Source organism: Astatotilapia calliptera, chromosome 3, assembly GCF_900246225.1.
Source record: "Astatotilapia calliptera chromosome 3, fAstCal1.2, whole genome shotgun sequence".
NCBI lineage: Eukaryota > Metazoa > Chordata > Actinopteri > Cichliformes > Cichlidae > Astatotilapia > Astatotilapia calliptera.
In genome coordinates this window covers 51,153,440-51,179,119 of record NC_039304.1, presented here as the reverse complement: position 1 = coordinate 51,179,119, position 25,680 = coordinate 51,153,440, and the positions used below count along the sequence as shown (strand labels likewise).

General features: G+C 45.5%; 1 protein-coding gene across 2 annotated transcripts; it reads left to right on the top strand.

The window, feature by feature from the left end:
• The first annotated feature begins 18,332 nt into the window (after positions 1–18,332).
• LOC113019679 (nuclear factor 7, brain-like) lies at positions 18,333–22,930 on the top strand. 2 transcript variants are annotated; one of them, XM_026163476.1, is made up of 2 exons: positions 18,333–19,721; positions 22,325–22,930. In XM_026163476.1, exons 1-2 carry the CDS (start codon positions 18,348–18,350, stop codon positions 22,565–22,567), a joined length of 1,617 nt encoding a protein of 538 aa, XP_026019261.1. In that variant the 5' UTR covers positions 18,333–18,347; the 3' UTR covers positions 22,568–22,930. The 2 variants fall into 2 exon arrangements, with proteins under 2 accessions (XP_026019261.1, XP_026019260.1); XM_026163475.1 differs by lacking the exon at positions 22,325–22,930 and having other exon boundaries at positions 18,348–19,763.
• The last annotated feature ends 2,750 nt before the right edge of the window (positions 22,931–25,680 follow it).

The window sequence follows — 25,680 nt, the reverse complement described above, 5'->3', positions numbered from 1 at the left end:
AAAAAATAACATCACTTATGCGGATACCCCTTTGGCGCCAACTGTGGGCTCAAGGCCGGAGCTGAACAAAACACCCTGATAACGACTGTGTTTAGTCTGTTCCTTCCCATTCCATGCAAGGCCACCTGGGTTGGCTGGAAGACTGTTTACTTAGCCTAGCAGGGCGAAGGACACTGTCTCAGCTGAACTATGGACACGCACACACATACATATACTGATACTGATAAGCACTCACCGACGCATCACCCTCCCTACCCCGGATCCAACGCCACCTCCAACGCTTACCTCCCCTCTGATATGGACTTCGGGTCAGTTGGAGGCGCAGTTGAAGATTGCAGCGGTCCCAGATCAGATGTACACACTGGAACTCTTTCCCATGTTGCTTGTCTGTGTTTATTGTGCTATGGTGTGTTGATATCTGTGCATTCCTGTATTATCCTTCTGTGTTACACGTTTCGATGTTTTTTTCCTCGCTACCTAGCCTGACTTGTCTCCCCAATGTGATGTTTGTGTGTTGTATGTACGGTCGGCAAGGTCTGTCATCTCGGTTGTGGGCAAAAGACCTGCAACTGACAAATAAAGGCCATCTCATCTCATCATCTCTCAGGCTATTTGCGGGGGGCCAGGATAATTGAACTGGGGATTTGCACCTTTGAAAAATGGGTACTTAGCCAGGCGCCTATAGCCAGTGAACCGCAGGTAGCATAGGCCATGTTAACTTTCACAAACCAAATTGTCCCACTCGCTGACACATCTGCAGGGGGTCAGATAAAACAATTGTTGTGCGTGATTTTAACAGCCATGTAGATACTAAAAAAACCACACCATTTAATTTGTTATTAATAACAGTTATTAACCGTCAATAACAGTTATTATCCGTTATTAAACTCAATCTCAAAATCTAAAAGAACCCACCCACCACTTTAATCACACTCTACACTGTATACTGTAGCTCCTCTGAAAAAGAGAGCCTTAGATCAAGAGAGCCTTGTCTCGCTGGTATAACTCTCAAACAAAAGCTTAAAGCAGATAACTCATAAGCTGGAGAAGAAATGGTGTATTACAAATTTGGAAGATCATCACTAAGCCTGGAAACACCGTTTGCTGCTTTATAAAAAAAAAAAAAAGGCCCAGAACATCTTATTATTCGTCACTGATTGAAGAAAATAAGAACAACCCCAGGTTTCTCTTCAGCACTGTAGCCAGGCTGAAAAAAAGTCAGAGCTCTGTTGACCCAACCATCCCTTTAACGTTAACTAGTAATGACTTCATAAACTTCTTTACAAATAAAATGTAACCATTAGAGAAAGAAATACTCATAATCAATGTTCCCTCTAAGCTGCGTGCGTGCGCAATTGCGCACTGCTGCCACGGTCTCTGCGCACAGAAAATCTGCATTGCGCACAAAAAAAAACATTAACCTGAATTGAATTTAAAATGAATACTTTAACAATTCTGTTTTGCAGTGTTAGTCAGTGAGTGACTGGCTGCTCCCGTATGGGATCAGAATCATCAGAATCAGAATCAGAATCAGAATACTTTATTGATCCCTGGGGGAAATTATTTTTTGTTACAGTGCTCCATTTTAAACCAACATTAAGACAAGACAGACAATACACTAACTAAGAATAGTACAATATATACATATATATACATACATACATACATAAGTCACTCATAAATAAATAGTTGGAAAAGAAACATGTGTAGCTGTAGCAGCAAACAGTGTGTTAAGTGGATGCGTTGTACAGGGAGATGGCCACAGGCAGGAAAGATTTCCTGTGTCGTTCAGTGGTGCTTTTCGGTAATCTCAGTCTCTCACTGAACGTGCTCCTGTGACTGACCAGCATGTCATGGAGTGGGTGGGAGGTGTTGTTACGGGAGGTCTGTTAAGAGAGCCTCCATGCAAAAAGAATAGGAATTCTAGTGAGGACCAGCAACAAACCACCACGCACACACTGCAATGGGTTACACAAAATTTATTCGTTCTTCCTCTAGGCAAACTACCGGCTGAAGACAACCCCGGCCAGGGATCCAAAGCCCAAAGACCACCGCGGTCCGAGTTCTTCGCCTAGTTACAAACAGGGGAGAGAGGGTCACTGCACGAACACGCAACCAACCGTATCAATCCTGCAGCTCCATAAAACAGGTTTGCCACCCACCTTTTCAGGCTTTAACTTTGTTCGAGGCTGGGTCTCCACATTACCTCCCGGCAGTTAAGCTTCCCCGAGCTGGTCCAGTTCTTCTTATCGGGGCGCAGGAGGTCTCCAGTCTAGTGCTCGTTTTCCTCTTTTCCAATACGTCCTTTTTTCCCAGCACGTCCTCTCTTTTCCAACACGTCCTCTCTTTTCCAGCACGTCCTCTCTTTTCCAGCACGTCCTCTCACAGCTCCATAGGAATACGTCCTCCTTTCCACATCCTCCGTTTCGTTAAAAGCAAAAACCAGGCCAGGCTAAAAAAATCCTTTCTATTAAAAATGCGCACACTTTGTCCTGGATCTCCGGGGCTCTCCTGCTTCACCGAGGTCCTACTAAAAACAACAACCACACTTCCTGCTTCCTCTCCCCTTTATAAAGAGGAACTCCAATCAGCCGCTCCCTGTATTCAACTCCGCCTCACTGGCAGCTAGGCTAGAGTAAAATCTCCCCTCCCACACAGGTGCAACAACCGTAAATAAACACAAAAACATGCAATTAATCCAAAACAAACTCAAAAACAAAACCAACAAAACTTAAGGGGGGGGGGGGGGGGTTTCTCTCCGTCCTTTCCCACCATGCTATACTCCGTAACACCCACCCCAACTTTTTCCTAGCCCGTCCTCGGGCACTCTAAGTATATCGAGGTGGGGGCTTCCCGAGATTTTCACGGGCCGATCTCCTTAAACCCTCCTGAGTTGCAGGGGCGGACTTGTTGGAGGACGGATAGTGACCTGGCCCTGGCATCTGCTGTGCCATACTCCATAGAAGTAACCACTGGTCTGAGGCTGTCGCTATATCATGCGCAGCTGCCGTTCCTGGTTCTAAGGCGCCACCTCCTGTTTTATCATTGACGGAAGGCAAGAAAGTACATATGCGCAGGCGATTACGATGGACCACTCTAACAGGCCCATCTTTACCTTCTGGCCGAACTCTGTAGACTGGGTTCATAGGGTTTGGCTGGCCAACTACAATTTGGATCTCTTCCTCCCAGTGTGCTGCCAGTTTACCCTGTCCGTCCCTTCTTGTCGTATGGACTAAAACCCTTTCCCCCGGGAGCAATGGTGCTGCCCTAGCCCCAACATCATACCTGTCCTTCATCCGGCCTGCAGCCTTCTGGCTGCTCTTTTCCACCATCTGGTATGCCAGCCTCAAGCGCTCATGATGTCTCCTCACCCACTCCTGCGTCGTGGTTGACTCCATGGGTCTCTTCGTCCCCATAAACAGCTCGCCTGGCAGACGAGCATTCCATCCAAACATCAGGTAATGGGGGGTGTAACCTGTAGACGCATGGACAGAGTTATTATAAGCCTGGAGCAGTTCGGGCAAACATTGTACCCACCGAGTCCGCCTCTCTTCCTCTAGGGTGGACAGCATATTTATTAATGTCTGATTGAAACGCTCACAGGCCCCATTTCCCTGAGGATGATAGGCAGTAGTTCGACTTTTCTGACAATTATAATACTGACAGAGCTCCTTTATGAGGGCGGACTCGAAATTAGCCCCTTGATCCGAGTGCAGTTGTTCTGGGCATCCAATTGGCTGAATAATATGTCTCAACAACATCTTCTCTGTAGTTGCAGCGGTCTGGTCCCTGGTAGGTATTGCCCAAGCATACTTTGTAAACAAATCAGTGGCGACCAAAATGTACTGGTATGAGTCTGCCGGTCTACCTAATGTCAGGAAATCAACTGCCACGGTTTGGAGAGGTGCGTGTGTAAGAACAGGGCTAAGTGGGGCCCGACCGTCACCACGACCTTTATGACGTACACACCCTTCACAGGATGTTGTCCAGTCCCGCACTCTCTTCTCCATTTGAAGCCAATAAAAACTACGGCGCAGCATCGAAAGTGTCTTTGCCACCCCCAAATGACCATTCCTTTCATGGAAAGCCTTCCATGTTGGTTGCTGTTCCTCCAAAGGAACAAGGATTTGGTAGTACGCCTCACAGGTATTGGAATCCACCCCCCTGCGGACCAGAACACCCTCCGACAACTCCAGCCGTGACCATTGTTTCATGTAGTTTAAGACTGCAGTAGGCTCCTGGCGTCTTTCCTCCCCAGATGGCATCTTTCCTCGGGCCATGTAGTATCTCACTCTATGCAACGTGGGGTCCTGCTCTTGTAAGCCTTGCCAGCATCCTGGATCCCAATCGATGTTCACAGCCTGAACCCATGCTTTTTCGTCCACACTCTGTGGAGGCACCAAATCCTGGGGTTGCACCTGCAATGGCATTCTAGACAGAACATCAGCATTCACATTTTCCTGGCCAGGCCGATACTTAATATCAAATTGATAATTTGCGAGCTGGGCTACCCACCGTTGTTCCACTGCGCCCACTTTTGCAGTCGATAAATGGACCAATGGATTATTATCAGTATAAACTGTGAACAGAGACCCCCATAGATAATCTTTAAATTTCTCAGTCACCGCCCACTTCAAAGCGAGCAGCTCCAGTTTAAAGGAGCTATAGTTTGCATCATCCCTTTCGGCAGGTGCTAAGCTTCTGCTAGCATAGGCTATCACACATTCCTTCCCATCTTGTACTTGAGACAGTACTGCACCAAGGCCCACTTTACTGGCATCCGTATAAAGCCGGAAGGGTAATCTGAAATCAGCAAAAGCTAAAATAGGAGCCTCGAGCAATTTCTGCTTCAGAAGATCAAAGGACTGCTGACAATCCTCATCCCAATTTATGGGGATATTCTGTTTTTTATTCTTCGGTACTCCCACTAGCAGCGAGTTAAGAGGCCTAGCAACACCCGCAAACCCTGCAATGAACCGCCGATAATAACCGGCAAAGCCCAAGAAGGAACGCACCTGATGAATAGTCTGCGGGGCCGGCCACTTCTGTACAGCGGCAATCTTATCAGGGTCCGGAGCCACACCCTCACTGTTCACCAGGTGACCCAGGAACTTCACCTGTTGCTGGAAAAGAACACATTTATCAGGTCGCAACTTCAGCCCATAGCTCTTCAATCTTGCAAACACTGCCTGCAGATGTTCTAGGTGGCTGTCAAAATCCGGTGAATATACTATCACATCATCCAGATAGACAAAAGCGGACTCTGTGATTTGACTTCCCAAACAACTCTGCATCAACCTTTGAAATGTTGCTGGAGCATTACACAATCCAAAAGGCATTCTTTCAAACTCATACAAGCCAAAAGGAGTACAAAATGCAGTTTTTTCCCTGTCAGCTTCAGAAACTTTCACTTGCCAATACCCACTTGCTAGATCAAGGGTGGAGTAGTATTTTGATTTAGTCAGCATCGTCAAGGTCTCTTCAATTCTAGGTAATGGATGGGCGTCTTTATGTGTCACTGCATTCAACTTGCGGTAATCCACACAAAATCTCAATTCCCCATTCTTTTTCCTTACCAGGACAATGGGTGCTGCCCAGGGACTTGTACTCTCTCGCACCACCCCTGATCGAATCATATTATTCAGCAATTCTCGCACTTCCTGATACATTTTAGGGGGGATTGGCCTATACCGCTCTCTAATAGGAGGTGCCATACCTGTCGGAATAGAGTGCGTAATTACATCTGTGTGGCCATAATCCTCTTCGTCGGCAGCAAACACATCGCCCCACTTCCTCAAGAGACCATTTAACTTTTCCTGCTCCTCCATAGATAGATTCGACCGCCCTTGTGTCATAACTTCAATGTGAGGAGCTTTACCAGATGGTTCCGAGCTCACCTGGGATACGCCCACTTCAACAATGCCTGGCCTGGTTTGCTCAAACGTGACTTCAAAAGGTTCCTGAATGTCGACATTTTCCGTGGAGAATGTAGCCAGGGCCTCATAACGTCATAACGTAATAGGAAAAGGATTGAGATTCCTTACTTTGATAGGGACCCGGCCTCTATAGACAGTTCCTAGCGATCGAGCAACGGCAACTGTACTAGGCCCTTCCAATGGCTCCACCAAGATACATTGTCCTTTCCTCAGTGTCTGTGGGGCCCTAGCCCAAATCACCTGCTCACTGTGTTCAGGGATCTTCACCGGGTGGCGGTAAGCGGGTCGCAGGGTCCCTACTTGTGGTACGGGGACAGCTGCCTGAATTCTTTGACAGTCCTGAAAAGCAGATGCCCACGCTTGTTGAGCGTCTACAGTCGAGCCAACAGGCCAGGTCTGGGTCTGCGTCTGAGGTTTCAAAAAAAACACATCCCAACATGGAACGATGATGTTCATACCTAATATAGGTAATGCATTAGAATTATTGGGGTCGTCCTTTGAAATCACAATTCCCATATCTTTTAGGGTAATGTCTCCCACCTGTACTTCAGCTAACACATAGCCCACGTAAGGAATAGCCAATCCATTCGCGGCCTTCAGCTTTAGCCAATTAAGATCACTCTCTTTCCCCGGCTCCTGTTCACCAAACAATCTCCTAAAACAGGCTTGTGGCATTAATGTTACATTAGACCCAGTATCCAGCAAAAATGTCACTTCTTTACCATCAATGAATACTTCTACTTGACGGCATGCCCCTAAAAATTGAGGGTGGTTTAACTGAATTGGACCACTATCATCCTTTCCAATCACCTGGCCCATAGCGACTGGATTTACTCGTTTAAAGCCATCTGAGATGAAGTGCCCCGACACTCTCTTGCCATGTGTCCACTAACTCCACACCTACTACAAATAGGCTGCCCATGCTCATCCCACTTGTGCCGTGGTCGCTCCACTAACCGTGGGGTTTGCCTTGTCACCGGGGGTGGCTCGGACACTTCAACACCTCCCCTATATTGAGGGGAACTAAGGTTCCACCTTTCTCGCTCACCTCTAGGAGCTGAAAACGTCCGTGGCATTGGTGCTGGTCGGACAAATTCCCTCAGCTCCTCCTGAAGAGTATTTTTGAGATCCATAATTTGCTCCTTCATTTCTGCAAGGATCTCCACTTTAAACTTATCTTTCCAATTCAAAGTATCCTGCCACTTTAAATCCCCTCTTACCACAGCACAAGCGGAGTCCTCATGTACGCCATACAGCGCATCCGCTTCCAATTGCAGAGCCTCTTTACGCACCTGTTCAAATGAGAGGTCAGGATCGTGCCTTAATAAACGCCGCAGATCACGCTGTATCTCACCCTCCCTAAGACCCAAGACAAACTGATCACGCAGGTGCAGGTCAGCCCGCCGAAACCCTTGTGGCTCTTTTGTCTGCAGGCGATGGCCCAACTCCCTTAAGCGTAACGTGAACTTTCTAATAGGCTCTTCTGTCCTTTGTCTACATTCATAAAACATGGCACGCAGGGTACCCACAGCTGTTTTGTCCCCATACAGTTCTTTAAGCTGAAGAAAGATCTTATCTGGCGTATCCCGCTCCGCTTGTTCCAGAATAAGAATTTCACGTCGTGATTCTCCTCCTAATGCACTCAATACAAAATCACATTGCTGTTCTATCGACCACTTTTGAGCACGGAGCATTGCGCTAATTTGACTCTCCCAATCTTCATAACTCGTATTAAGCCCACAAAATTTTGGAACCCAGGGCGCACCAATAAAAAATGGTGACACCATATTCCTGGTTTCAGATAACTCATCCGCCATATTAATCAGTCTAAGGCAGGTAGGTTTGTATACTGGTCACAAATCCTGTCGACAAACGCCAAATGTTACGGGAGGTCTGTTAAGAGAGCCTCCATGCAAAAAGAATAGGAATTCTAGTGAGGACCAGCAACAAACCACCACGCACACACTGCAATGGGTTACACAAAATTTATTCGTTCTTCCTCTAGGCAAACTACCGGCTGAAGACAACCCCGGCCAGGGATCCAAAGCCCAAAGACCACCGCGGTCCGAGTTCTTCGCCTAGTTACAAACAGGGGAGAGAGGGTCACTGCACGAACACGCAACCAACCGTATCAATCCTGCAGCTCCATAAAACAGGTTTGCCACCCACCTTTTCAGGCTTTAACTTTGTTCGAGGCTGGGTCTCCACATTACCTCCCGGCAGTTAAGCTTCCCCGAGCTGGTCCAGTTCTTCTTATCGGGGCGCAGGAGGTCTCCAGTCTAGTGCTCGTTTTCCTCTTTTCCAATACGTCCTTTTTTCCCAGCACGTCCTCTCTTTTCCAACACGTCCTCTCTTTTCCAGCACGTCCTCTCTTTTCCAGCACGTCCTCTCACAGCTCCATAGGAATACGTCCTCCTTTCCACATCCTCCGTTTCGTTAAAAGCAAAAACCAGGCCAGGCTAAAAAAATCCTTTCTATTAAAAATGCGCACACTTTGTCCTGGATCTCCGGGGCTCTCCTGCTTCACCGAGGTCCTACTAAAAACAACAACCACACTTCCTGCTTCCTCTCCCCTTTATAAAGAGGAACTCCAATCAGCCGCTCCCTGTATTCAACTCCGCCTCACTGGCAGCTAGGCTAGAGTAAAATCTCCCCTCCCACACAGGTGCAACAACCGTAAATAAACACAAAAACATGCAATTAATCCAAAACAAACTCAAAAACAAAACCAACAAAACTTAAGGGGGGGGGGGGGGGGGGGGTTTCTCTCCGTCCTTTCCCACCATGCTATACTCCGTAACAGTGTTATCCAACATTGTCTTTATCTTGGACAGCATCCGCCTCTCCGACACCACCTTGAGGGTGTCCAGCTCCATCCCCACAACATTGCTGGCCTTACGGATCAGTTTATTAAGTCTGTTGGCATCTGCTACCCTCAGCCTGCTCCCCCAGCATGCAACAGCACAGAGGATCGCACTGGCCACAACAGACTCATAGAAAATCCTCAGCATTTTCTGGCAGATGTTGAAGGACCTCAGTCGCCTCAAAAAATAGAGATGACTCTGGCCCTTCCTGTAAAGTGCTGTGGTGTTTTTAGCCCAGTGCAGTTTATTGTCAATGTGTACTCCAAGGTATTTATAGTCCTCCACAATGTCAACACTGACCCCCTGGATTGAAACAGGGGTCAAGTGTTTCCTGGTCTTCCTGAAGTCCACGATCAGTTCCTTGGTCTTTGCCACGTTGAGCTGCAGATGATTCTGCTCACACCACGTGACAAAGGAGTCGACCACAGCCCGGTACTCTGTCTCATCATCCCTGCTGATGCATCCAACCACCGCAGAGTCATCAGAAAACTTCTGAAGATGGAGGTCTCTGTGCAGTGGTCTTGAGGACGAGGGGACTCACTCCGTCCTCGATGGATTAGAAGGATTAGAAGGATGCCACCGTATCCCATAGTCCAGCCAATGATGTGATTCATATTCGTATATACGCAGCTAATCAACGTCGTTGACAGGCTATGACAGCGTCCTTATGTGCCGACACCGGTGTTTTAGCGAGCAAAGCGGCCATTGGAGATGTGAGCAGGACAGACGGAACAATTGACGGAAAAAGTGTGGACTTTATACCAGTTTTTAAATTGTGTTGATCGGCCACGTAAAACCAGAGTTATGATAAAAATATCTGCAATGTTTGTTTTTCTTCCTGAATACTGTCGTTGTTTATATTTACTGCGGGAAGAAACGGTAAAAACAGCGTTTTATAAGAAAAAAGGCTTGAAAGCCTGTGAGCAAAAACAAACTCCCTCTCCCTTTCCTATTCGTCCAAAAAAGTACCATGTCGACCAATCAAAAAATGATATGGCAACGTGGCATCTAGTTGTTAAGAAACGGCGGGAAGTTTTAGGAGTGACGGTGGAGTGGCACAAATAATTTGTGTGGCATCAAATTTGATGCAGAACAGTTGATTGTTCTGTAAATAGTTTGAAATGTTTATTTAAAAACGGCTTCGCTGCATTCATAAAAAATAGCTGCAAAAAACTTTGTTGTTTGCCAAACTCAGTAACTTTTTTGAAGAAGTAACTATATAATTAACTGCCCAGCAGGACTAATTCTGTTTACATTATACACTCAACAAAAATATAAACTCAACACTTTTGTTTTTGCTCCCATTTTTCATGAGCTGAACTTAAAGATCTGAAACATTTTCTACATACACAAAGGACCTCTTACTATTAAATATTCTTCACAAATCTGTCTAAATCTGTGTTAGTGGAAACTTCTTGTTTTTGAGATAATCCATCCAACCTCACAGGTGTGGCATGTGCTGATTAGAAAGTATGAATATTGCACAGGTGTGCCTTAGACTGCCCAAAATAAAAGATCTCTCTGAAATATGCAGTTTGATCAAACAGCACAATGCTACAGATGTCACAGCTTTTGAGGGAGCGTGTAATTGACTGCAGGAATGTATACCAGAGCTGTTGCCTGTGAAATGAATGTTCATTTCTCTATACGCCATCTTCAAAGGCGTTTCAGACAATTTGACAGTACATCCAACCGGCCTCACAACCGCAGACCACATGTAACCACACCAGCCAAGGACCCCCACATCCAGCATGTTCTTGTTGGTGAAAAAATGCACCATGTCGACGAATCAAAAAATGATATGGCGACAGGAGATTTGGTTGTTTAGGAAGAGGAGGAAGTTTTAGGAATGACGGCGAGCGAGCGAGAGAGAGAGAGAGAGAGAGCAGAAAAAGAGAGAGAGCGAGTTTTGAGACGTGAGAGATTTGTGATGTTTAGCATGTTTGGAGTGTGTAGTTAATGTGTTGTCTTGTGTAGTTAGTGTTTAGTGTTGTGGATAGTTTTGTGTTGTGGGTCAGAACAATGAGGCGACTGCTGTCTCCAGGTAGAAACAGGAGTGATACACCTGCTGCTGTCAGACCTGCAGGTATCAGGCTGTGATGTTCTCCTTTATAGTGGACAGAAATTATTTTTTTGGAGAGGCTCAAATAATTTGTGTGGCATCTTACTGAATGCAGAACAGCTGATTGTTCTGTAAATAGTTTCAAATGGTTATTTTAAAAAATCAAGGTAAAAGGTAAATGGATGCAAATAACTTTGTTGTTTGCAAAACTTGTGCATAGGATTTTAAAATTGACAATTTATATTTGCATTTAAGGTTATTAAATATGATTCATTAAACATGTTTGTGGTTGTTACAGTAAAAATATCATTTTTTCTAGTCGGATTTTATGTTTTTTGTCTGATTTTAGATCAATAGTGTTAATACAGTATGTCAAAATTAAAACATAACTGTAAATTCAGACATGTGAGGTTGTGCTGAAAAGAATGAGACCAAACAAGGCAAAGTAAATAGTTTTTAAAGGTAAAATGTGGGAAAATCAAAAGTAGTTAAAATGATCAATTATACCCTGGACCCCAGAGGGATAAAATTTTTTTTTTTTTTTAAAGTAACGCAATAGTTACTTTTCAAGTAATTAATTACTTTTAGAATATTGTAACTCAGTTACTTTTTTGAAGAAGTAACTAGTAACTATAAGTAATTACTTTTTCAAAGTAACTTGCCCAACACTGTTGATGACTCCCCCCCCCCCCCCCCCCCGTATTCCAGTCCGTTTCCCTCCGACACTCGACCCACAGTGGCGGTGTCATCTGAGAACTTCTGGAGATGGCAAGTGTCATTGTTGTAACTGAAGTCCGCAGTGTACAGGGTGAAGAGGAAAGGATTGAGTACTGTTCCTTGTTGGGCCCCTGTGCTACAGAAAACCTCCTCAGACACACAGTCTCACAGCCTCACATACTGGCGTCTCCTGGTAAGATAGTCAGTGGACAACTGATGGTCCACTCCAACTTCTCACTTAGCACTGAGGGCTGCATTGTGTTGAAGGCACTGGAAAAATTGAAACAACAAAACAAAACATGACTTTCACAGTGCACCTGGCACTCTCCAGCTGAGAGAAGGCCCAGTGCAGCAGGTAGATGACAGCGTCATCCACCCCGATGTTCGGCTGGTAGGTAAACTGCAGTGGGTCTAGATCGCTCCCGACTAGTGAACGAAGGTGGTGCAGTATGATCCTCTCCATGGCCTTCATCAGGTGTCAAGTCAGGGCAACAGGTCTGAGGTGGTTCGGCTCGTTGGGGTGTGTTGTCTTTGGGATCGGCACAATGCAGGAGGTTTTCCACAGAATGGGGACCCTCTGCAGACTGAGACTAAGGTTAAAGATGTATGTGATAACCTCACAGAGTTGATCTGCACAGTTCCTCAAAGGTCTGGGGCTAATTCCATCTGGATCTGTAGCCACAAACTGAATCCATCTTAACGCCATCTGTGTTTGAGCGGCTACATTATGTGTGATTCTTACTCTGAATCTGAATAAGTACGCGGACCACTGTGTGCGGTAAGACCAACTCTTTACTCACTGTATTACCATCTCCCCGCATGCATTGCCAGTGTGTAACACGTAATTACACAATCAAACAATGAACACATACTGCCCATACAACAAATATATCAGAGACGATTATGAACACCACATCTCCCCCTTTTAAACAAAAACAGAATGTTACTTTGCTCAGGACAGAACTTTCGACCAGACTACCTTTTGATTCTTTTTTTTTTCTCTCTTTTTCAAAGCCATACAAGAACATCTGGCAAACAATCTGCATTACATTTTTGACCTTTTGTTTTTGTTTCCTTTTTCCCCCCGTTTCTCTCTTCTTCTTCTTTTTTTTTTTGACAACTCTTTTTAGATTTAATTTACTGTGCTCTACAAAACCATTGTAACACAGTTATATAACAACTTCTTTTTTTCTCTCACAGATCTAACTTTTTAGGTTTAACTATTGCTCTCCCTGACTTGGTTCTGACCACATTAGTGTTAACAGTTGTAGCAAGGATCACACTGGGTGTTTGAGGCTTCTGCAACACAGGCACATTAGCAGGTTCATGCACTGGTGAACTTAAAGGAATCAAATGCACGCGATTACACCTCGCAGTCCCTTGTGGTAACTCCACTGTGTATGATTGGGGTGGAGAATGATTTTGGATAACAGTGCATGCAGTTTTGCTGCATAAAGGTTTTGCGTGATGGCGCCTGTTGAAGTTTGCCATGTCCATCATCCTCTTCTCCCTTTCCTTTTGAGCGAGCAGTGCGTCGTCCGGCAGTGTAGGCTCCAGCTGCGATGGAAGTATCGGCAGTTTGGTTCGCAGACGTCTGCCCATTAAAAACTCTGCGGGGCTGTATCCGGACTGTAGTGGTGTAGCTCTATAGGCAAGATGAGCTAAATAAGGATCAGCTGCTTTTTTCAGAAGAGTTTTTACAACATTTCATACATTGGGAGCGCTTGGGGTGAGGTCAGGGCATCTCGCAATGTTTTGAAAGCTCTCGCTTGGTCAGTTCCCCAATACCATGCGTTCTTTTTGGAAAGAAGATCTCGCAAAGCTTTGTCTTTTTCAGCTAAATGGGGGATGAACTTGCCCACTTGATTCACCATACCCAGAAAACTGCGCAACTCTGACACATTAGTTGGCTCTGTCATTTCTGTAATCGCCTCCGTTTTCTTCGGGTCAGGACTGATTCCTGTATCCGCTGTGATGTGACCCAAGAAAGCAACCTTGCTGTGGGAGAGCTCGCATTTTTCAGCATTCAGTGTTGTGCCTGCTTTTTCCAATCTTTGCAGTGTAGCATGGAGATGGGAATCATGCTCCTGATGGTTATGTCCCCACACCAACACATCATCAATGTGACACACCACTCCTTCGAGACCCTCGATGACCTCCGCCATCATGCGCTCAAAGTGTTCGGGCGATGAGTTGATCCCAAACGGTAGGCGGTTAAAGTGGAACCGCCCAAAGGGTGTGTCACAGGCTGGGTCTCCGACCCAGCACTCTGAGTTTTCTTTGTATTTTTTGATATGTTATTAGTTTGTGTTATTTCCTATTTGCCTTTAGTTTAGGCAGTTATTGTTCCTGGGTTTTCTATGTTTTGGGGTTTTCTATTTATTTCATCACGTATTAGGTCTGTTAAGTTGTGTTTTCATTTCCTGTTTTATTCTGACAATGTCATGTGTTCTTTGTTCATTATATTTAGCTTTCCTCTCCTGGTCCTGTCATTAGGTTTATGTCTGTCAGCTGTTCCCCCATGTGTCCCTACTTCCCCTGATCACCTCATGTCTGTATTTAAGCCTTTTGTTTTCTTCATGCCATTGTTGGTTCGTCTGTTTATCTCACCAGAGTTACAGTTATAGTCTTAGTCTTTGCCTGTTATTTTCCACCTCAGTTATAGTTATAGTTTTTGGTCTTAGTACCTTATAGTGTTTTGTTTCTTAGTGTTTTAACTGTTTGTTTTGGTCTCTTGGTTCATTCCCTGCCGTCATCACAATAAAGGTTCACTTTTCTGTTAATCATTACAATTCCTCGTCATCATCTGCTTTTGGGTCCTGTTTCCATACACATCGGCGCACCCCGCCGTGACAGGGTGTGATGAAGGTGGTGAGTTTGGCAGACTCATCGGAAAGGGGAATCTGCCAGAAGCCCATTTTGGCATCCAGTTTGCTAAACACTTTGGCTCCTGTGAGCATTCCGAGACTTTGTTCAACCGATGGCAGCACATATTTTTCCCTGCACACATACTCATTTAGTCCGGTAAAGTCTACGCAAAGTCTCAGCCTAGGGCTGTTTTTCTTTGGAACAACAACAATGCTGGCACACCAATCTGTTGGTTTTTCTTTGGAACAACAACAATGCCGGCACACCAATCTGATGGTTTTTCTTTGGAACAACAACCATGCCGGCACACCAATCTGTTGGTTCCTCAACTCGGGTAATGACACCAAGCTCTTCCATTCGTTGGAGTTCCTCCTTTACCCTTCCCATTAGAGGCAGAGGAAGCCTTCGCGGAGTTTTGAGCGAGAATGGCACAGCGTTCGGTTTGAGTTTAATGTGATAGGCCCGCTGCACTTTCCCTAGACCATTGCAAGTAAGTAGTCTTCAGAGTGTCCATTAAAACCGCGTCAACTCGCACCAGCAAGCCAAGAGCTGTAATGGGGGGCAGGCCTAGCAGTAGAGTGCTCAGGTTTCTTACAACATAGACCTTCTCTGTTGTCTGTTTTGATCCGTAGTTGAGCTGTAGCTTTGTAAAACCAGCAACGTCCAGTGGTGTTTATCCAGGGCCTGACAAAGGTTTTTCTGGCTGCTGGAGAACTGGTCTGTGTTCGTTAGCAAAAATCTTTGATAAGTCCGAGTCAGCTACTACAGTCATATCTGCTCCAGTATCCAGTTTGAAAGTGAGTTTTGCATCTTTCACTTGTATGATGGCTGTCCACGCCTGGCCGTCACTGGAAACTGAGCCTAGGAAGAAACCTTGCTCCTCTCCCTCCTCAATACTTTGCACTGTCTTGCTTTGTCTGCAGACACGCTGGTAGTGACCTTTTTTTCCACATAAATGACATTTTGCATCATTCGCTGGGCACTCAGGTTTCGGCTGTGGAGAGCCTCCGCACTTGTAGCATTTATTACTTTGTCTCTTGCTATACTGCTGTTTTGTTTTGACAGTTTTACTTTTGAACATGTTGAACTTCGTTTTGTCGTGCTTTTGTATCACTCTGTCAACTGTTTTCGCATTTATTTGCATTACATTTGTTTCACTTCTCAAAGCTGACTGTTGCTTTTTGATTTCTTCTGACTGCCTGGCCATATTTATAGCTTTATCCAAGTCCAAGTCTTTTTCCATCTGCATGCGCTCAGACAGCCTCGTGTCGACCAAGCCCACTACTATTCTGTCTCTTATCAGCTCATCGTGGAGCGGTCCGTAGTTACAGTGCTCTGCTAATGCATGCAAGGCAGTCACGAATGCAGTCTCATTTGGCTCTTGTTTGCGCATATTAAAACGTGCGCGCTCATAAACAACATTTTTCCTGACAATGAAAAAGTTGTGGAAGCTATCTCTCACTTTAGCATAGTCCCGCTGGTCTACATCACTACATAACTCGAGTCCGCTCAGGACGTCATCCGCTTCGTCTCCCATACAATATATGAGAGTGTTCACTTGATTTTGCTCCGAGCTCGCAGACAGATTACTTTCCTGATGGAATCTCTCGAAGCGACGGACCCATCTTGTCGATTCGTGTGGTTTGGTAAAATCAAAGGGCTTCGTCATCCGGACAGTGTGCGCACCGCGGATGACGTCAGTGCGCACACTGTGTCTGAGGAGGATGTGCGGAAGTGCTTCAGGAAGGTGAACGCGCGCAAAGCTACTGGTCCGGACGGGATTCCCGGCCGCGTCCTCAAGTCATGTTCACACACATCTTCAACCTTTCCCTCTCTCTGTCTGTAGTCCCAGCCTGCTTCAAAATGGCCACCATCGTCCCTGTACCCAAATCCTCCACCATCTCCTCATTTAACGACTGGCGACCTGTAGCCCTGACCCCCATCGTAAGCAAATGCTTCGAGAAGCTGGTCAGGGACTTCATCTGCTCTGCACTACCCGACTCACTGGACCCTCTACAGTTTGCATACCGCCACAACAGGTCCACTGATGATGCCATAGCCCTGACACTACATACTGCCCTGTCACACCTGGAGAAGAGAGACACGTATGTGAGAATGCTGTTTGTAGATTACAGCTCAGCATTCAATACCATCGTTCCCTCGAAGCTGGACAGGAAACTGCAGGATCAAGGACTGAGCAGCTCCATCTGCAGCTGGATCCTTAGCTTCCTGTCTGACAGACGCCAAGTGGTCAGACTGGGCAGCATCACCTCATCCCCCATCACACTGAACACTGGTGCTCCACAGGGGTGTGTACTGAGCCCTCTCCTGTACTCACTCTACACCTACGACTGCACAGCCACTAACAACTCCAACATCATTGTGAAGTTTGCGGACGACACTACAGTGGTGGGTCTTATCACCAACGGTGATGAGACGGCTTACAGGGAGGAGGTCAGCAACCTGACCCACTGGTGTCAAGACAACCATCTCACCCTCAACGTCGCAAAGACAAAGGAGTTGATAGTGGACTTCCGGAGGTGCAGAGAAGTACACACCCCCATCACCATCAACGGCGCTGCTGTGGAGAGAGTGAGCAGCTTCTGGTTCCTTGGAGTACATCTGGCTGAGGATCTTACGTGGTCAGTACACATAAACAAAACAGTGAAGAAGGCGCAGCAGCGCCTCTTCTTTCTCAGGAGACTGAAAAGATTTGGCATGAACCCCCGCATCCTCAGGACCTTCTATCGCTGTGCCATTGAGAGCATCCTCACTGGATGCATCACCACCTGGTACGGCAACAGCACCGCCTACAACTGCAAAGCTCTCCAGCGAGTAGTGCGGTGCTCTGAACGGATAATTGGAGGTGAGCTTCCCTCCCTCCAAGACATCTACAGGAAGCGCTGCCTGAGGAAAGCGGGGAGGATAATCAAGGACTCCAGTCACCCCAGCCATAAACTGATTTGATTTGATTTGATTTGATTAGTTGGATGCTCAACGTAGCGCTGGGGGTGCTAGCCGCGGTGCTAACTCCTGCTCTCGGACGATCGTCTACGTCGTCATTCGGCATTTCGTTTCCACCTTCCCCTTCTCCTCACACTCGGCAGATGTATGGAGTCTTACAAGTCACACAGCACTTCTGACACCATGTGTGATTCTTACACTGAATCTGAATAAGTACGCGGGACCACTGTGTGCGGTAAGACCAACTCTTTACTCACTGTATTACCATCTCCCGGCATGCATTGCCAGTGTGTAATTACACAATCAAACAATGAACACATACTGCCCATACAACAAATGTACCAGAGACGATTATGAATACACCACACATTATACAACCATTGCTGGAACCTGACAAATAACCAGATAAAAGTCTGGAAGAAAATCTGGCAAACAGCTGCACGACTGAGTCACAATTTTCTGAGCTTCAGAAAAGGCTTTATGTTGTGACATGTGAAACTGAAATGGAGCAAAACCTGTTTTATACCTTTGATGTAAAAGAAGGATGACAGTTAAACACTGGAATTAACATACCTGAGATTCAGGTGAAAAGAAACATTTAACAGAAAGGTGCCATGAAGATCCACCCATCACCTGACACACCTGGGAAAAACCAGTAAATAGGATGTTATTCAACCTCAGTAAAGAGAGACGCACAGACGATCAGACTGAGCTCAGACCAAACTAGCAGCTTCCTCTGAGTGAGTCCAGCTACAGGAGAGAAAAGTGGAAAACTCCAACACTGCTGCTTCAAGCTGCTGACGCTCCACACACTGAATGTGAGTTTGAGCAAAAACACGACTCAAAGGAAGTTTCAGTGAAGGTGGTAGAGGAGGGAGGGGAGCCAGGACTGACTGTACTTCCTGTCTGCTGTTTTCAGCTTCACTCACAGACTCAATGGCTTCCAGATCAGAGGAGGATCTCTGCTGTCCGGTCTGTCAGGAGGTCTTCAGAGATCCTGTTATTCTGTCATGTAGCCACAGCTTCTGTAAAGACTGTCTGAAGAGATGGTGGAGAGAGCAAATAACACACGAGTGTCCAATTTGTAAAAGAAGATCTTCAAGGGAAGAACCACCTTTAAACCGAGCTTTAAAGAACCTGTGTGAGTCATTCTTACAGGATAGAGATCAGAGAGCTTCAGAGGCTCTCTGCAGTCTGCACTCTGAGAAACTCAGACTCTTCTGTCTGGACCATCAGCAGCCAGTGTGTGTCGTCTGCTGTGGCTCAGAAAAACACACCAATCACAGATTCAGACCCATCGATGAAGCTGCACAACAACACAAGAAGGAACTTCAGGAAACTCTGGAGCCCTTAAAGAAGAAGTTAAAGGTTTGTGAAGAAGTTCAAGTGAAGTTTGATCAAACAGCAGAACACATTAAGGTCCAGGCCCGACACACAGAGAGGCAGATTAAGGAGCAGTTTAAGAAGCTTCACCAGTTTCTAGCAGAGGAAGAGGAGGCCAGGCTGGCAGCACTGAGGGAGGAAGAGGAGCAGAAGAGTGGGGTGATGAAGGAGAAGATGGAGGCTCTGAGCAGAGAGATAGCAGCTCTTTCAGACACAGTCAGAGCCACAGAGGAGGAGCTGAGAGCTGAAGACGTCTCATTCCTGCACAACTACAAGGCTGCAGTGGAAAGAGTCCAGCGCTGCCCCATGCTGGATGATCCACAGCTGCCCTCAGGAGCTCTGATAGACCAGGCCAAACACCTGGGCAACCTGACCTTCAACATCTGGAACAACATGAAGGACATGGTCTCCTACACTCCTCTCATTCTGGACCCAAACACTGCTCATCCAAGCCTCATCCTGTCTGAAGATCTGACCAGTGTGAGACGAGGAGGAGAGAAGCAGCAGCTTCCTGATAATCCAGAGAGGTTTGATTTGTTCTGCTCTGTCCTGGGCTCTGAGGGCTTTAACTCAGGGACTCACAGCTGGGATGTTGAAGTTGGAGAGAGTACAGGGTGGGATCTGGGTGTGTTAGCAGAGTCTGTGCAGAGGAAGGGAGACAAACTGTCTGGATTATGGATAATATGGTTGTATAAAGGTAAATACTTTGCATGGTCATCATCAGCTGGATCCATGACTCTGTCAGTACAGAAGACGTTCCAGAGGATCAGAGTGAATCTGGACTGGAACAGAGGAAAGCTGTCGTTCTCTGATCCTGATACTAACACACACATACACACCTTCACACACACTTTCACTCACAGGATGTTTCCATACATCAGCACTGATGATAAACTGAAGGTGTGTCCGTTGAAGGCGTCAGTGTCAGTGCAGCAGATGAGTTGAGGATGATGATGTTTCTAATGTTGTTTCCTGTCAGTGAGTTGAAGCTGTTAAACTGCAGCTGTCCTCCTGCTGCCTCGTTGTTCCAAAGCTCTTTGTTTCTCTTTTAGTTTCACTGTTTCTTTCTGTTTCTGCTGTCCACCTTTTCACATGGAAAATCATTTCACTGTTTCTCACTGAATGACTCCCCAAACTAGATTTGAAATTCTATCAAGTTTCTAATCATTACAAGTGATTCATGTTTCTATTTGACGTGTAAATGGAGATGATTTAGTTTGCTGGGATATGGACTGACATGTGTTGAATGGGAGGAGCAGTTTGTTGTTGTCTTCTTGTCTGTTTATGACAACAATAAATATGTTGTTGAAACAATGATTCATGTTTAACTCCATATATGAAATGTTTCTGCTCTTTGAATTCTGTTTGATTAAAGACTTTCTTCATGACACAAATGAGATTTCAGTGTATTAATAGAACTAAATAAGCTCAGAGTTGAAAGGCTGGAGTATTATGTACGTGCTTCACTGTCAGGATCTTCAGGGGGATTCAAAGTCATGAGATAAATTAGTGAAATCAACCATATTCACACGAAGGATGACACTGGATCAGGTTGTACAGTTTTATACCCGAGCAACAGCAAGTATTATTATGACTATCTTCTTCCAGAAGCGACATGGCAGTCTCCCTACAGGTCTTCTCTCCGTTCACGTCCGACCTTGCCTTGTATCTTCTCTTTTCCCTATAAGAAACAGAAAAAGATAACACCTCCCTTGCCTAGCCTTGATTATTAATATTATCTTACTGATTCTATTTATTTTCTAAGTTTGGTATATTCTGTTCAAACTCTCTTGGTCCAGAAAATATTATCATGACCAGTGTGATGTGTAAGCATGTTGCAAAAACTGTCATTCTAGGTTAATCGCAATATTTCAATTCATTCATAGCACTGAATGAAGCTTTTAACCCTCAAAACATGGGATGCCAACACTTTAATAGCACATCAAAATGTGTATATATATATAAAAAAAGCTTTATTTAATTATTATTTTCCTAACACATTAGCAGCTTATTTAAACTTTACTAGCCACATACCCACATAGCAGACAGCTCTGGCCCGGATCTGGTGTCAAGCCGGCACTGCTGGCTGACTTTGGGCATGGCAGGGTTTATGTCAACCAGATGTGGGCCAGGTCTGGCAATGATGGCACTGTTTATGTGATGGCATGCCATATCTGGCCCGATTGTGGTTTGGTTTATGTGACCCAGTCTTATAGAAATCAGGTCTTACCCAGATCCGGCAACAAGCTGGCACTTCTGATTGACTGGCGTTGTAACAGGGCAGCCCTTAGCGGCTGGAAACACAGTGAGACAGACCAAGGCAAGTGTAGTGGAACAAAGTATTTATTTGCTATATGGCTCTCCTTACAACAATTAAATGGTCGAGCTTCTTTACAGCACAAAAAAAATCCACCCTCTAATGACAACTGGCAGCCTTAAATATGTTCAGCTGTCACAGACTTAACCATTATTCCACTCTCAGGTAAATTCTTAAATCCCAACCTTCCACCACAGTATACAATATATCAATAAGAATAAATAAATACATAAATACATTTTCACATTTACATATTAATAAATATTTCACACTTTAATGTTACACCAAACCCAATATTATAAAAACCCAGAAACCCAAGCACAAAAAGATTCACCACACTCTTTACCCATGGTCTCTCCCGGGACCTTTAAATGGTGTCTGGACCCCCGGGGAAACATTTGCCCAAACACCTTGAAGAGGACACAGTCAAGAAAGGTGAGTAATCATTAACTTACAAACACTTATTTGCACCACTTTTATCCCTTGATTTCACACACACATTTGCATTAGTTTTCCTTATTGGTAAACCTTAATCACAATCTCAATCACCATTCTTCTCTCCTGACAGACAACCACCACATTCCTTGACGAGGAGCAGCTGTGCAGGATCTGAAATAAGGCCACCAACTGATTTTAAAATTCCCAATAAATAGTCAATAAATATTTAAACTTCTTGTGTGCAAATCCATGCTTAAAGTGCAATGCTCATAAATTGCTTGATAAGGTGCTTTTAATAAAGTGAAAGGTGTGCTCTAAAGTGCTATACAGACAATACAATATAAATAAATGCAGTAAGGGAGTCCTCTTCCTTACATTTCCTCCTCCCTCTCTTAAGCGCGAAGTGCTTCAGTCCTCTGTCATCCTAGATAAACAATCAGCAACCACATTTGACTTCCCCGGCCTATACTGGACCGTAAAGTCATAAGGCTGCAGAGACAGGTACCATCCTGCAATGCGAGCATTCGCATCCCTCATGCGGTTCAACCACTGGAGGGCACGATGATCAGTCTCCAGAGTGAAGTGACGTCCCAGAAGATAATACCTCAAGGCCTCAATAGCCCATTTCATGGCCAAGCACTCTTTCTCCACCGTCGAATACCTCGTCTCCCTGTCGAGTAGTTTCCGACTCAGAAACACCACAGGCCTTCTTTCACCATCCACCTCTTGCTGAAGGACAGCACCAAGGCCAACTCCTGAAGCATCAGTTTGCAAGATGAATGGCTTGTTGAAGTCTGGACTGTGTAGAACTGGATGTGTGCAAACTGCTTCCTTGAGGTCTCTGAATGCTTGCTCACAGTCTTCTGTCCAACGCACTTTGTTGGGGGCTGAGCCTTTTGTGAGGTCATTCAGTACAGTGGATCGCTCTGCAAAAGAAGGTATGAATTTCCTGTACCAGCCTACTAGACCCAGAAAACCTCTCACCTTCCTTTTTGTTGTCGGAACTGGGAAGGACTGAATTGCTTCAATCTTTCCAACCTGCGGCTTTATCTCCCCAGAGCCAACTACAAAGCCCAAGTACTCCACTTCTCTCTTGGCTATGGAGCATTTCTTGGGATTGATAGTCAGTCCAGCCATTCTGATGGAGTGTAGCACCTTCTGCAGGTGAACGACATGTTCTTCCCAGGACTGGCTGTACACCACCACGTCATCCAGATATGCTGCAGAGAATGCTGACACATCTCTCAGTACATGGTCCATTAATCGTTGGAATGTCGCTGGTGCACCTTGAAGCCCAAATGGCATGACTTTAAATTGGTACATACCAAAAGGAGTTTTGAAGGCTGTCAGCTCTCTTGCTTCTGGTGCCAAAGCCACTTGCCAGTATCCTTTACACAGATCAAGTGTTGTAATGTACCTTGCTGATCCAACTCTCTCCAGCAGGTCACCCACCCTGGGCATTGGGTAGGGATCAAACTTGGATACTGCATTCAAATATCTGAAATCAATACAGAATCTCAGGGTGTCATCTTTCTTTGGTACCAAAACAATCGGGCTGCACCACTCACTACTTGACACCTCAATGATTCCCAGGTCCAACATCAGTTTTATTTCTTTCTGCAGCACTGGCACCAACTGTTCTGGAATTCTATAGCTCTTTTGTCGAACGGGTGCATCCTCCTTCACCCGTATCTTGTGCTGAACCAGTGATGTGAAGCCCGGTGTTTCTTGAAAGAGCTGTGGGTCCACAAGTGGTTTTATATCAGCCTACTCAGTAGGAGACAAATGAGAAAGGTCAACTGAAGCACAAACTTGAATGTTAGTTGGAAAGAACTTCTCAGTCACCTCCTCATCCTTAACTGAACGCACCAGTAACTGATAGACCGGCTCTTGTCGGCTGTGGAATTCCTTCAACAAGTTCACGTGAAATGTCTGATATTTTTTAACTCTTTCTGGCATATTCAGCTCATAAGTGACTTTACTCACTTGTCTGACGATCTCGTATGGTCCATGCCATTTTGTCAGCAACTTGTTATCGCTGGTGGGAAGCAATAACAGTACTTTCTGACCTGGAAGGAAGACCCTATCCCTGGCCTTCTGATCATACCAAGTCTTTTGATGTTTTTGTGCAGCTTTCATGTTGTCTTGCATCAATGATGCCATTTTCTCCAACCTCCCTCTCATGGTGATGACGTAGGCTGCGATGTTTTCGCCCTCTGCTTTGGATTCCTCCCAGCAGTCCTTAAGCAGATCCAGGGGGCCTCTCACTTGGCGACCGTATAAAAGTTCAAAAGGCGAGAAGCCAGTGGAAACCTGCGGGACCCCCCGGTAGGCAAACAGAAGGTAGGGCAGCCATTGATCCCAGTCAGCACCTGTGTCAGACACACACTCGCGCAGCATACTTTTGAGAGTCTGGTTGTATCTCTCCACTAGCCCGTCCGTTTGGGGGTGATAAGGGGTGGTCTTAAGTCCCTTTATCCCTAACAACTTATAAACCTGCTGCAACAACTTGGATAGAAAGTTCGTTCCACAATCCGTCAGAATTTCTCTTGGTATGCCTACCCTAGAGAAAAGCTGCAGAAGACAATTAGCAATGTGACGAGCTTTAATTGATCTGAGTGGGAAGACCTCAGGAAACTGTGTTGCATAGTCACATATGACTAATATGTAGCGATGACCGGTGGAGCTCCTCTCTAAAGGGCCCACGATATCCATGCCTAGCCTCTCAAACGGTGTTTCAATAATTGGCAGTGGTTGCAACTGGGCTCGTGCTACTCCTTTGCCTGAGGTCAACTGACATTTTTCACAGGAACGGCAAAACTCAGAAACCTGGACATACATCCCTGGCCAAACAAAACGACTGCTGATCCTATTCAGTGTTTTGTGAAAAGCCATATGACCTGCCCATGGAATTGAATGACCCAAATCCATAACTTTGTTCCTGAACTGTTGTGGGAGTGCCACAGCTTCGCACTTCCCCTTTCTCTGGTACAAGATGCCTCCTTTAATCAAGTAAACAGTGTCTGCAAGACAGCTTACCTGACCTTGACTAGCCCCCTCTACCTCTGTTACCTTCTCAAACCAGGGTTTAGAGTAGGGTCGCTTCTTTGGAGTGCACCTAAATCTGAGGGAACATCAAACTCAAGTTGGTTATTTGGCTTAGGGAACAATGCTGTACCTTTTTCCCCTGAGCCTTTGAACTTTTCCCTTCTTTTCTGAGCCCTAGACTTCCTAATCTTCCCTGGCTCTGTTTCGAGAGACTCCTCAAAAAAGGGTAGTTCTTGCATCATTTCCTTTGCACTTTGTGCTCTTGTGACTACATGACATGGTTTAAATGGTTCAACTGTCATATCTAGAGGAAGTGAGCTTCCAGATTCATCACCTAAGCCTTGAATGTCTTTCTCAGCACTCACTTGAGGGTCATAATCTGACTGATGTATTAGATCAAAAAGAGTGGGGATGTCATTACCAAGTATCACTGAATATGGCAAACTGGGAACCACAGCTACCACTAACAAGTAGGTTTGACCTCCCACTGTCAGGTAAACCTCAGCAGTGGGGTACCTGTGTTCGTCTCCATGCACACAACTTATTGTAGCCCCAACCGGACTTAGCTTTTCTCCTGAAATTATGCTAGAATGTACAAGAGTTTGGAAGCACCCAGAGTCAAGCAAAGCTTCCTCTTTACGCCCATTAATTAAAACAGGGACAGTACAAGCTTTCCTTCCTACCGGCTCTGTGGCTGGTCTTGGAACTGCACACAAAAGAGATGGTTTTGACTTAAGGGCAGGGCAAAATTGTTGTGTATGGCCAAAGTTATGACAGTGATAACATTTAATATCCTGAACTGAAGACTTAAAGGATTTCTTCACATTGTGAGGTCTATGGGAAGGGAGCTGCCTAGAACTAGAAAGATTTCTAGCCTGAACTTGACCAGAACCCTGTTCACCCCCAATGGACTTACTTGGTTGGGCGTAGTGGGTCTCCCGGCTGAAGTAGGTGCTCTTGCTTCCTTTTCTGGCTGAAGTGAAAACCTCTGCGAGGCTAGCTGCTTCCTTTGCCGTCTTCGGGTCATGCTCACGTATCCAAATCTCCAGCTCTGGGTTAACCATTCTCAAAAACTGCTCCAGA

What these genes read in the sequence shown, in the direction of transcription:
- LOC113019679 (XM_026163476.1), top strand. Translation starts at nt 18,348, where the DNA reads ATGGCTTCCAGATCAGAGGAGGATCTCTGCTGTCCGGTCTGTCAGGAG. An exon ending in CGTTGAAGGCGTCAGTGTCA is followed by an intron (nt 19,722 to 22,324) that starts GTGCAGCAGATG and finishes TCAGTTTGCAAG; the next exon opens with ATGAATGGCTTGTTGAAGTC.